The following is a 12,849-nucleotide window of genomic DNA, read 5'->3' on the forward strand; positions in this document are numbered from 1 at the left end:
TGAGGGAATTTGCTGATACATCTTTCAACTTTAACAGATTGTAAAGCTGTTTAGCCCCGAAACTGGATCTAATGGAAAAGGGTGACAAAGAAGAGTGTCAGGAGAGAACCTTTTACCATTGATTCATTCTCTTGCCCACTGGAGGGCACTGGTTTTCCAGAGCAGATATACAATCAGAGTCAGCAAGAGGAATGCTAATTCTGCATCCTACACGAATCACACTATTTCTTCTTCTTGAGAAGCAGAAAGTGAGGATCTTTACCAATAAAAGTTATTATTAGATTGAAGAGCTGCCACCATCACCATCATCATCATCATTGTCATCATTACATATATATATATATAGAACTTTAAGATCTATAAAATATTTCATGTGTGTCATTCAGTACATCATAGCCAAGTGCAACTCAGGATAAGGTATAGAGGTTGATTGAGATATTCAGGTCTTTTCAAAGCCTTTTCCAATGCTTCCACCTCAATGATGGATAGCCTACTACTATTTGGTGAGGAAAATGTTATTCAAAATTTTGCATTTTTTCCACTTACCAGTTTGATTAGTAAAATCTAGTTTCTTATTAAATCCTACTAATTTCTCAAATTGATTTATTCCACTTAAAAAATTTCTTTCAATAAAGAAGAGACAAATGAGGAAGAGAAAGGGAGAATCTATTATCACATTGCTTTATTTTTTTTTAAATTAAATTTCATTGATGTCTAGTAGAACTGCTGAAAAACTCCATCTACCAGTGTAGATCAGCACCTTCTCTACATCTAACAGTTGTGCATGTCTACTGCAAGAAAAAGCCAGAACTCTCTGGACAAGAAATTCAACCTAAGCACCTTTCAGGGGATTTCTTAGCTCTTCAGTTAATAGGCCTTCCCACCCATGGCTCCTGCCCCTTGTGCCTAATTTCCAGTCAGTTACCAAATACTCTTTAAAAAAAATAATAAAAAAATAAAACCCTACTCTCTTTCATATACGTTTCTGCCTATTTATCCTTAGAACCTCCACAATAGTGAAGGCTCTCTGAAATTTGCTAAAAAAATTTCAATAACTTTCTTTCTAGTTCTTGTGTCTATTCTCCCTTTCCTCTAACATATTCTTCACATTGTTGCCAGATTGATCTTCTTTATGTACACAGCTGATCATCTTATTATTCTGCTCAAAATTTTCACTGGCTCCGTATGTCTCCTCTGGGATTCATTTTCCCTCACGACTGGTATCATTCCAGCTTTTCATATTCTACTCCATAAATGATATGTTCTGGCCAAACTGAGGTACTTGTTGCTACCATTTATATCCCATACTGTCCCACCCCACCACATCTGTGCTAACGTCATTCTATGTTCTCGTAATGTCTTCCACTTTTATACTACGCATTTTAAAAAATTCTATCCATCGTTATTTTTTTCAAATATCATCACTGTCCTGCTTCCCTATTCCTTTTTCTATCCCATTCATTAATACTTCTTTCTCTTCTGATACTTGATGGCAGAATATAGACCTTAGACCTTAGTCTATATATAGAATATATAATATAGAATATAGACCTTACTTAGTAGGTACATATTTGGAAAACAGATTGTTGTCTCTGATTGGTTGGCTAGCCAGGCTGAGAGTCTGTTTACTGAAATAGGAAACAGGGTAGAGAACAGCCTCTTTGGTAGCTAAGGATGTCTGCTCAACATCTCTGACTCTAGAACTGAATTTTTGGCAATCCCTTGGAGGAAGACAAATGGAAGTCTGGAGAGTCTCATTAATGATCCTGTGGCTTCAGTTGGTCTGTAAGTTGGTAGTTTTCTAGAGACGGAGAGAAGACCTAGAGAACATTTCTCATAAATCAAGAAGGGGAAGATAAGGGTGCAGATAGATTCCTCTGGGTCTCTATAGCTATTATTGTAAGAAAATAAGAATTCTAGAGCTTTCATCACTAAATTCTGGTCTGATTATCAATATCTCATGTATGAAATTGTCTTCTTGAACAGGGTCAAGATCCCAAAATAAGGTGGAACAGAGTCCTCGGCTACTGGCTGTGAAGGCAGGGGAAGATTCCACCTTCAAGTGTAGTTACAAGATAACCCCTTTTAATAACTTGCAGTGGTTCAAACAGTCTCCAGGGAAAGGCCTTGTCTTCCTGACATTTATTCGTTTTTCTGATGAAAGAAAATCAAATGGAAGATTCAAAGCCACACTCAATGATACTTCTAAAGAGGGCTCCCTGTGTATTACAAACTCCCAATCTAAAGACTCAGCCACTTACTTCTGTGTGGCAAGCGCACCGTGTTTCTGAGCCACCTGCAACCTGCACCAAAATTTTGAATCTATGGCTCCAATACTACTCTTTGCCTTATGTGATAGGCAATAATAGCTAAATAAAGCATGTTATTAATAATTATAGTAAATATGACATTAATTTGTTATAAAACATGAAAGTTATTATAGAAGTAAAGCTCAATTTAGTACTATTAAAATACGTTATAGTTATAATTATGTTCCTCTACATAGACATATTATATACCCATTATACCATATTGCCTCCTATACCTGTGAATAACTAGTTTTTTAGCTATTGTCCATCACACATGGAAGCAAATAGGATGGGCAGAGAACCCTAGCTTCTGGGAGAATGGTATGAAGACTAATAGTGAAGTGGAAAAGATACTGAATTTGATTAAAATCCCATTTATGCCATTTGTTTCTTATATGGCCTTAGACAATTAACTTCTTTGCATATAGTCATTACAAACACAAAGGGTTAGAAGGAAGACATGAGGATTGGTGAAATGGAGGTAGGGGCAGTAGCAAGAGGAAGGTATGATGATAAAAAGAGGGCAATTTTATTGTGGATAAAGTCTCAGCACAGGCAGGGGAGTATGGGGTTTCATAGAGCAATTCGGAGACAGTGAATTATGGGGCTGCCTCCATTCTTTTGAAATTGGCTTTTTCTATCCAGTTCCCAGCCTTCAGCTTCTTCAAGGATCTATCTCAGTTCTATCAAAATGTTCTTTTCTTAGGACTCACATGGACAAAAATGTTTGTGGCAGCCCCTTTTGTAGTGACAAGACACTGGAAACTGACTGCCTGCCCATCAGTTGGGGAATGGCTGAGTAAGATACGGTATAGGAACACAAAGGAATATTGTCGTTCTGTAAGAAATGATAAGCAGGTTGATTTTAGAAAAGTCTGGAAAGACTTACATGTAGTGATGCTAAGTGAAGTGAGAAGAACCAAGAGAATATTGAACAATAGGATTATGTGATCAGCTGTGATGGACTTGACTCTTTTCAACAATGAGGTGATTTAGGATAATTCCAATAGACTTATAATGAATGGAAAGTGTCATTCACATTTAGAGAGAGAACTATGAAGACTGAATATGGATCAAAGCATATTTTTATCTTTGTTCTTGTTATTTGCTTGTTTTTTCTTTTTCTTTCCTGTGTTTTTTTCCCTTCTGATTTTTTTTACATGATAAATATGGAAATATGTTTTAAAAACCTATATTGGATTGCCTGTTGTCTTGGGGAAGGGAAAGTAGAGAGGGAAAAATTTGGAACACAAGGTTTTGTAAAGATGAATGTTGAAAACTATTTTTGCATGTATTTGTAAAAATAAAATACTATTTTAAAATGTTCTTGTCTTTCTCCATTATTTAGAAATGTCTTTGCTTCTAGCTTCATTCTTTTATCAGGTGATTTAGTTACATTTGCCTCCTCCTCACCTTACTGAGAGATGTGTCCTTTTAGCAGCTCCCATTGGCTCCTGCTTTTCCATTTCCCATATTTCTCTGGGGCAGATGGCCTGGGTTATTCAAATTACCCAAGGGATGATTCCAGAAAGATTTCCAAAATGGGAAGGGTGAGGTAGAGTTCACTATTATCAGAGAAGGAGATTTCATGAAGAAAGGCAAACTTGTGCCAAAGGAAGAGGTGATTTTGCAGACCATGATACATTTGAAAGACATCTGTTTAAAAAAATTCATTACTAAATTATCAAAAAAATCAAAAGCTGAAGACTACTGAAAAGAAAATTAGTATTGCATCTTGATAAGGGAAAAGAAAATTTTCCTTTTCTGTCATCTACCCATCTATCCAACTTGAGATAAGGAAGTCATAATTTAAAAAGACTGAAAATGCACTCTAGTCCCAAAATACAAGATCAAAAAAAAATCACACTAGAGAAGAAAGTAGTAAAATATTCAAAGATGACAGGTGGTGTGGAGATGGGATGGGAGGCAGGGGTAGAGTGGTATCTGGGCTCTGTAGTGTCAGACTTAATAAGAATATTTATTTGGAGTGTATTATATAAAATGAATCAGTAATAGATTTATAGAATCTTGGAGTTAGAAAACACATCAGAAGTCATTTCATTTTATGCCTACCAAATATACCTTTCCTATAATATACCTAGGAAGTGGTCATCCATTACTTTATTAAATACTATTCATTGAAAAAGAATATATTCCTCCCCTTTGATCAGGTTACCATTCTTATGTTGGATACCTTTGGTAGGGAGTTTTTGATTACCTTGAATTGAAATATCACTCTCTAAAACTACTTCACACTGTTCTATATCCTTCTCTCTGGGGATAAATGGAACATGTTTAGTCTTTGATCCTATACAAAACAATGAAAGATATAGCCCTCTTTTATTTTTTAATAGTATGACACTGTATACTTAGATTTTGGATATATTTGTAATGTATTGTGACTAAATGCTTTACAGTTGTCTCAGAAATAAATGATATTTTTTTCCAGCTGTTTGGATTTGTGGGTTTGATGAATCCTGGCACATGTGTGTATACATACTTACATATCATTTATTCAATTTTTTTGGACAAATACCAAAAACAAAGTAATTGGCAGTAGGGAGAGCAGAAAGCTGGAACTGAGTATTTGAGTCAGTAAATACAGAGAACAGTGTCTTAGGGACAGAATAATACCTAGGACATAGTGACTCAGTTTCTCCCTGGAGCACTGAATTTTGGGAATGTTGACAAAAGTCATGCTCCTTCTAGAGAAATCTCAGCACCTAGTTAGCAAAAATAATTTGACTAATAAACTAGTTGGGTCCATTTTGCTGTATTAGAAGACAAATGAGTTACTGTTCCATTTCAAATAAGTAACCTATTCTGAAGAAATATGTGTATTTTAACTTTAAGAACATGTTTTCTCATAGGAAATTTCAAGTAAAGATAGATATCTGTTACATATATAAGTTTACATATATATGCTAAAATATGAGTGCATAGATATGTAAATGTGATATACTATAATACTTTTGCTCACTTGCTAAATATTTATTAGCATATATGTATGCATATGGACACTAATACAGCAATACCTTTTGTATGTTTGTTGCATTCTTGAAGAAATTTTTCAGTACAGATTTTCCAACCTCTCAGTTTTCTGTACTTGTATAAGATAAATAACTATCTGCAAGGTCATTTGGGTAAACTTATTCACCTGTATAAAATAAATAACTATCTTCAAGGCCATGTAAGTAACCAACCAATACACTCAAATTGTCTCTTTGCTCACACACACACACATATATATATATATATATAATATATATATATATATATATATATATATATATTATATATATATATATATATATATATATATATATTATATATATATATACTGTATGCTATGTATGTGCTTCAAAATTAATCACAAGCCAAACCAGCCCAAATCAATTACAATGGCCACAGATGCCAAGGCAAAAATGGACAAGTTTAGTCAAAATATAGCACCTTGTCTTCTCACCAATTCAAATTTAGGAAAATACAGACGTTAAAAGCAAGTCTTCCCACCCCCTTCTCACCTCCCAAATATAAAAGCAAACCATAAATTCTCTTTTCCTGTGAATGGACAGATCTTGAATCAACATGTTTACTGAAGGGAATGATTAAGGATCAAAGACAGCCATGTTTTACCTTAATTAAGGACCAGTTAGCCATGGAATAAATGGCATTTATATGTTGCTAAATTAAAGAAAACAAAAAGCTACACACCATAGAAGCAGGAAGGCAATGTGGTAAAGTGAAAGAATGCTTAAAAATGGTAAAGGGGAAAGGATGCTGAGTTTGGAGTTCAAGAATCAAGGTTCCAATCCTGCCATTTACTATGTTTGTGACTCTGGGCAAACAATTCAATTCTTTGAGAGTCAGTTTCCTTAACTTTAAAATAAGGAGATTGGGCGGACTGGCCTCTAAAGTCTATAATCCGAGGAAGGATTGCTCATCCTGGTCACTTTGGGACAGGTTATGCTGGCGTCTGATTGGCTATTGCCAATCCAATATTCCCAATTTGGCTCCCCCGCCCCTCGCTGTGGTAATCTCCCCTATAGTGATTGTATAGTGGTCTCATGTCTCTCCGCAGCCTACCTGTCCTACTCCTTGCCTAAATCTAAACTGACTTTGGTGCCAAAATGGCTAATTATGGCTCTTCTGGGAGCAAGAGAGAGCAGAATGGATTCATACATAACACCTGCTCCCTGGCTTTTCTTTACCCTTGAAAAAGATCTCTCTCAGAAGAGACCCTGCATATGGAGTACAAACTCAGTAGGTAATTAAATATAATTAGATAATTTTATTTTGGCTTGTGCAGTGACTTCTGTTTGCCTTAGGGTGAGTCAGCAAGGTGCTAATTCTCAGTTAAAGACTCCTATCTAGGTTATGTTGTCTAATCTCCAGAAAAAGCTGAAGTCAGTCAGAAATAAATTAAGCTTCACTCATGAGCTTCCTCAGCAAATAAACTCACAAACTCAGCAAACACATTTGGGAAATAGTTTGCCACTGAATTTTACTAAAGGAATTAGTCAAATGGAGTCACTACAGAGAGACAAAGAGATACAGAGATAGAGACAGAGGCGAGGAGAGACAAAAAAGAGACAGAAGCACAGAGACAGAGGCAGACAGAGATAAAGAGGAGAAAGAAGATTTGTAAATGAAAGAGGAGAGAGGGGTGAGAAGAGAGGGAGAGGAGGAGAGAGGGCAAAAGAAGAAAAGACAAGAGAGAAGGGGAGGGAGAAGGAGGGAAAGACAGAGATAGAGAGAAAGACAGACAGACAGACAGACTGAGAAGATGGGGATCACATTCTAATCAAATACAAACAAAAGGGTTTTGCAGTGACTTCCTGAAAGCATCCAATGTTTGTGTTTCTCCCAGGGCTAAGTGAAACTTATGTATGCACACAGTACAAATTGGTCTCCATCTTTAGGGAAATGATAGGCTGGAGGGATGCAAATTTCTTTTCCAGAAGATAGTTTTCTTTGAAAGAATGCAAATAATGCTTTAGGGAAGAAATAAAGCAGGAAAAGGATATGGAGATGCAGAGAGACATACCACCCTTATTGGAACTATATAAGGGTAAAATAAGCATGACACGTGGAAAGAAAGGAAGAAGAGAATCATTTAACATTTGAAGCTGAGTAATAGGTATCACATGCAGGGGTCCTCAAACTTTTTAAATAGGGGGGCCAGTTCACTGTCTCTCAGACTATTGGAGGACCAGACTATAGTAAAAACAAAAACTTTGTTTTGTGGGCCTTTAAATAAAGAAACTTCATAGCCCTAGGGGAGGGGGATAAATGTCCTCAGCTGCTGCATCTGGCCCTCGGGCCGTAGTTTGAGGACCCCTGAAAACTTAAAGGTTACAAATGACCCATTTGTAAATTTTTCTTGAAATAGAAAATAATTTCTAAGTAAATTTGTGGCTATCCCAAGGTAATCCCAATGTGAATGGACAGATTCCTTGAGATGCATAAGACCTAGGTTAGAGTTGAAAAGGACTTCAGAGACCATCTAGCACAAAAACTATGTTTTTAAGATGAAGAAACTGAGACCTATAGAGCTTACATCACTTGTTTAAAGTCACACAGATAGGCAGAATCAGAGACAAAATTTAAAATCAGATCTTTCAACTCCAGAACTAGTGTTCTTCCACTATGATATAATGTCTCTCCCTCAGGGAGAAGTCGTAGAATCAGAATGAAAGCTATGAGACCTCAAGAGTCTTTTTTACTGGAAAGAAAATTGAGGCACAAGGTGGTTAATGACTTTGTCTATGTCATCGGGATAGTAAATAATAGAGTGCTTGCACTATAAAGTTAGTGTTCTTTCGATTGTGTCCTGATCTGGCTCTGGTTTAGGGCAAAGTAATAATAAATCAAGTCTGACAGACAGTGGTTGAACTGCTTCCTAACTCAGGCTAAAGGATCTGAAGGTGGGGGGAGGAGACTTTTGTCTGGCAAATTTGACGTGCTCCATATTTCTGGACGTGGCCTCCAGAGGGCAATGTTACGCTAATGACACGACTCCTTTGTAACCACTCAGCAGCATTCAGTAGTCTTACCTCCCTACAACTCCCTGAAGTTGCTCAGACTCATCACTCTCCAGATACCTTGAGCACCTGTACAAACATAAAGCCAGAAAGCAACTGAGCTCACTGCAAAAGAGCCTCTGCCAAGCCAGACCCTGCACTAAAGGCAATCAAGGACAGCTACTAGTAAAAAATATTGTCCATCCCAGGCTCCCAGGTCTCCAACATCCTTACACTCACTCTCTTCTGTGAAGGTGAGCCTAGAAGGAATCCCCAACTCCCTCTCTGCTCCACCATGACTCGTGTGCCCATCCCCGCTCTCATGATGTTCTTCCTTCTGAGTAAGTAATGTTTCCATTCATTTCCAGTATTCTTCTCTAGTTGTATTATGCATGAAATACTTTGACTTCAGCAGGACAGTTTTGTACCAATTTCTCTGATGCGGATTGTATTTTACAGGAGAAATAGGAGCTCAATCAGTGACTCAGCCTGAAGACCAGATTACTGTCTCTGAAGGGGATCCACTGCAGGTGAACTGCACCTATTCATATGGGGCAACTCCATCTCTCTTCTGGTACATCCAGCATCCCAATCAAGGGCCCCAGCTACTCTTGAAATACATATCAGGGAGCAACCTGGTTAAAGGCATCAAAGGTTTTGAAGCAGAATTTGACAAGAGCAAAACCTCCTTCCACCTGAAGAAACGCTCAGCCCAAAGGAGTGACTCAGCTGGGTACTTCTGTGCTATAAGTGCACAGTGAAGGAACCTCCAGAGGGAGCTGAACACAAACCTCTTGAGATGATGAGATTTTCAGTGAATCAAATTTATATACTGCCATATCTCATACACGGTCCCCCATTCTGTGCAGACAGCAGTACAGGGGAGGATGGAGCCTTCAGAAATTGCTGAATTTGTATTCACATTCAGAGCTGCTTTCTAGACATAGGTACTTCAAAACAAAACAAAACAAAAATCTTCCCTTTCCTGTTATCATTTATGTCAGGCAATAAACAGCCATCACCTTAAATCTAAAATAGAGACAAAAATTTTCTGGCTATTCCCTTAAAGAATAATACCTTCTATTACCCAGAGGATTTTTATTTCCCAGGGTCTTGCTGGAACTGGAAATGAGGGAGGAAATAGAATCAGGACTAACCTGTAAACATTTGCTGAGTAAGAGGGACATGACCTTAAGTAAAACAGTCATAGTTGATACTGGTGCCTGGAGGTAGCCATGGAAGATATGATGGAATTGAGAAGGACAAAGGGGAGACAAATTTTCTTTATTTCTGTTTTTTCTCTAACAAAGTCCAACAAAGACAAGATAACAAGCTTCTATTCTCTATGATCATATAAGGTAACTATATTCCTGCAATTGTCTCAAGATTTAAGTGGTGAAAGAGATTTTCAGTGACCAACTAAATCCAACCCCTACATGGAAGGAATTGCCATTACAGTATACTTGACAAGTAAGAAATCTAGTAGTTTCTGCTAGAAGATAATCAATTTTCATCTACTCTAAAATTCCCATAAATCCTAAGATGTCATCTGGACACATATCCTAGAAAAATCTCCTTCCCTAAGTCTTTCCTTCCCCTCTCCTAATTAAGTATCAAATATTCTGCCAAAATTTAATTCTTTATGTAAAAATAAATAAGCAATCCATTTCATTAGTATACAAATTTGCTTTTTATCTTAAATAAATGGTAAAATTATATGTATATCATAAAGGATCATTTAAAATTAAATTCATTTATGATTTATTATCACTAAATGTTTGACTTCACCTATTTTATATATCTATATACTTGGGATCATCTAAAAAGTTCTCTGACAAAAAAGGGTCATGAGTGGAAAAAGTTTAAGAAGTGCTGCCCTACATTAATGAAATCACAAGGCTGGTCGATAATGATAATGATGATGATGATGACAAAGAAGATGAGAACAACTGGCATTTATATGCTACTTTCAGATCTGTGAAATTCTTTCCACCCCTTATCTCATTTAATATGTACAACAACACCATAAACTCAGTACTAAAGGATTATTATCCTCATTTTGCAGATGAGGAAGCAGATTCAAATTGGGTAAGTGACACACATGGTCTATACTAGTTTTTAAAAGGTCTATTTCTTGAGTAAGGTTTGTGCCATTTTCTCTTCCAATCAAGTTATTCCCCTTTCAATTATTTCCTCTGGAGATTTTCTTTCTTTTTAGAAATCTTTTGATTTATTTTGCCTTATTCCTTGTAAAACATCTATTTTTTTTCTTTAAGTCATTTTTTGCATTTGTTATAACATTATTCTCTCCTTTTAGAGGATCTCTGTTGTTATTCAATTGTTGCAGTTGTATCTGATTCTTCATGACCCTATTTGGGCTTTCTTGGCAAAAATATGAGAGTGGGCTGCCATTTCCTTCTCCATCTCATTTTACAGATAAGGAAACTGAAGGAAAGAAGATGTAGTGGCTTGCTTATGATCATATAGCTAGTAAATATCTGAGAATAGATTTGAACTCAGGCCTTTCTGACTGGAGGCAAGGTACTCTATACACCTATTTTCTCTTTGGGGGATCTTTAGAGTTACAATTAAAATTTTAAACATTAGGTAATTTTTTCTTTTATTTACTCATCTCTGTAGTGTTAATTCTTGAACTGAACAATTTTCCCTGGGCCAGGTATCATCTTACTGCACTTTTGAGGGAAATGGACAGCCCTATTTGGTCTTGCCCTGGGTCCCCTGGATTGCTGTGCTGACCTCCACCTTTTGGTAATAAAGTTCCATGAATCTTTGAGGTTTGGAATGTTGAACCTTCAAGACTTTCTTTGGGTTTCAAACATAGTACTAAGGACTTCAGAATCACTGGGCCTGGCAGTTGGGGTGAAGTACTGAAATGTTTCATGCAGAACAGGTCAATGATACAAGTGTTCTGAGTTTCCTAGGTCCTCCTTCTGGGGCTTTCTGACTATGCTGGATCTTTCTCAGAGAATCTCTCCACTTTTGTTGGTTGAGAGCAAAAGCCACTGCAAGCTGCATGCATCCTTGGCTGCCTCTAGTTGCCTGAGCTTCTGTGCTGTATCACTACCCGATTTGCTGACAGTCCCCTTTCCTATTATCCACAGGCTTTGGGCTGACATCTTGTATGTTTCTCCATTGAAAGAGGAAACTTAACTGTTCTTTCTCAATGAATTCTTTGATCAATATTTTAGCTGGTGCAAATATTGGCTTATTGCTATAAGTTATGTGAGATCTAAGTGATCTATCTCCATTCAGGCAGTCATCTTGACTGAAATTGCTCTTCCTCTTCACGCTTAAAATACTTATTGTCTGGACCACTCCTATGACTCACATACATTTGCTTTTATTACAGTCAAATGTCTGTTCCAGAAAGAGTATTCAGAGTATTGCTCTGATTGTTGAGGACAATATTTTCAGCAGATTATATGTTTTTTGAGAACAGGGTTAATTTCATTTTTGTTTCAGTATTTCCAGTATTTGACACAACGACTTGCATATAATAGGTACTTATTAAGTTTACCACTTATGATGGGACTGACATAGTAATTCAGTGAAAATTCCTGTGAGACAAGAAGGAAAAGAAGAGAGATAAGGAGAAAAATATGACAAATGTCTCCCTAGGAAAGTGTGTGGTCTAATTTGGGGAAAATGTCATTGGAATGTAAAACCTTTATTGGCAAAAGAGTACTGAAGAGAGAGTATTCTGACAAATCACAGCATTTTAGAATTGAAAGGGATCTCTATAATCATCTAATCAATTAGCTCTCTATCCAAAAAAGGAAAGCCCACTAAGAGATTCCTGATTAGTGGCCATCTGACTTCTGCTTCAAAATCTCTACTCGAAGGAAGTAGGAAACACACTTATGAGTGATTAATCATTCAGAAGGTTTTTTAAATTAACATCATATGTTATGATGGCTCTTTAAAATTTCATCTCATTGTTCTTGGTATTTTCTTATGGGGCTAAGGAGATCAAGTTTAATTCTTTCTCTAAGTCTTAGCCTTTAAAAGTCTTAGGGAGAGAAAAAATTTGAGGAAGAGAGAAAAAAATTTGGAACACAAGGTTTTGCAAGGGTAAATGTTGAAAACTATCTTTGCATATATTTTGAAAATAAAATAGCGATTATTTTATAAAAATAAAATAAAATAAAATTCTTAAAAATATTTGCCATGGCCCACCCTCATATCTCTTCTTCTCCAAGCTAAACATCCCCAAATCTGTTAATTGATCTTCATATAATAAGGATTAAAGGCTCTACCTTATTCTGGTTGTCTTCCTCTGTATGTTTCCCAGTTTATGAATGCCTAAATTTGGGCATCCAGATCTTTATACAATACTGAAAATGTGGCTTGAATAGAGAAGAATACAGGAGAACTATCACCTTCTTACTCCTAGAAGCCATTCATCTTAATACAACCCATGGCCACATTAATTGTTGCCATCCAATTTTAAATTGTTGAATCATCCTGAGCTTGTCCATTGAAATCACGCTCTCCCC

The 12,849-nt window shown here is 36.6% G+C and overlaps 1 gene segment (V, D, J or C); it reads left to right on the forward strand.

The window, feature by feature from the left end:
* The first annotated feature begins 8,376 nt into the window (after positions 1 to 8,376).
* On the forward strand, positions 8,377 to 9,952 carry LOC127547100 (T cell receptor alpha variable 3-like). The segment is given in 2 exon segments: positions 8,377 to 8,673; positions 8,792 to 9,952. Coding segments are annotated over 2 exon segments (348 nt in total).
* Positions 9,953 to 12,849: the final 2,897 nt, after the last annotated feature.

Source organism: Antechinus flavipes, chromosome 2 (assembly GCF_016432865.1).
Source record: "Antechinus flavipes isolate AdamAnt ecotype Samford, QLD, Australia chromosome 2, AdamAnt_v2, whole genome shotgun sequence".
Taxonomy (NCBI): domain Eukaryota; kingdom Metazoa; phylum Chordata; class Mammalia; order Dasyuromorphia; family Dasyuridae; genus Antechinus; species Antechinus flavipes.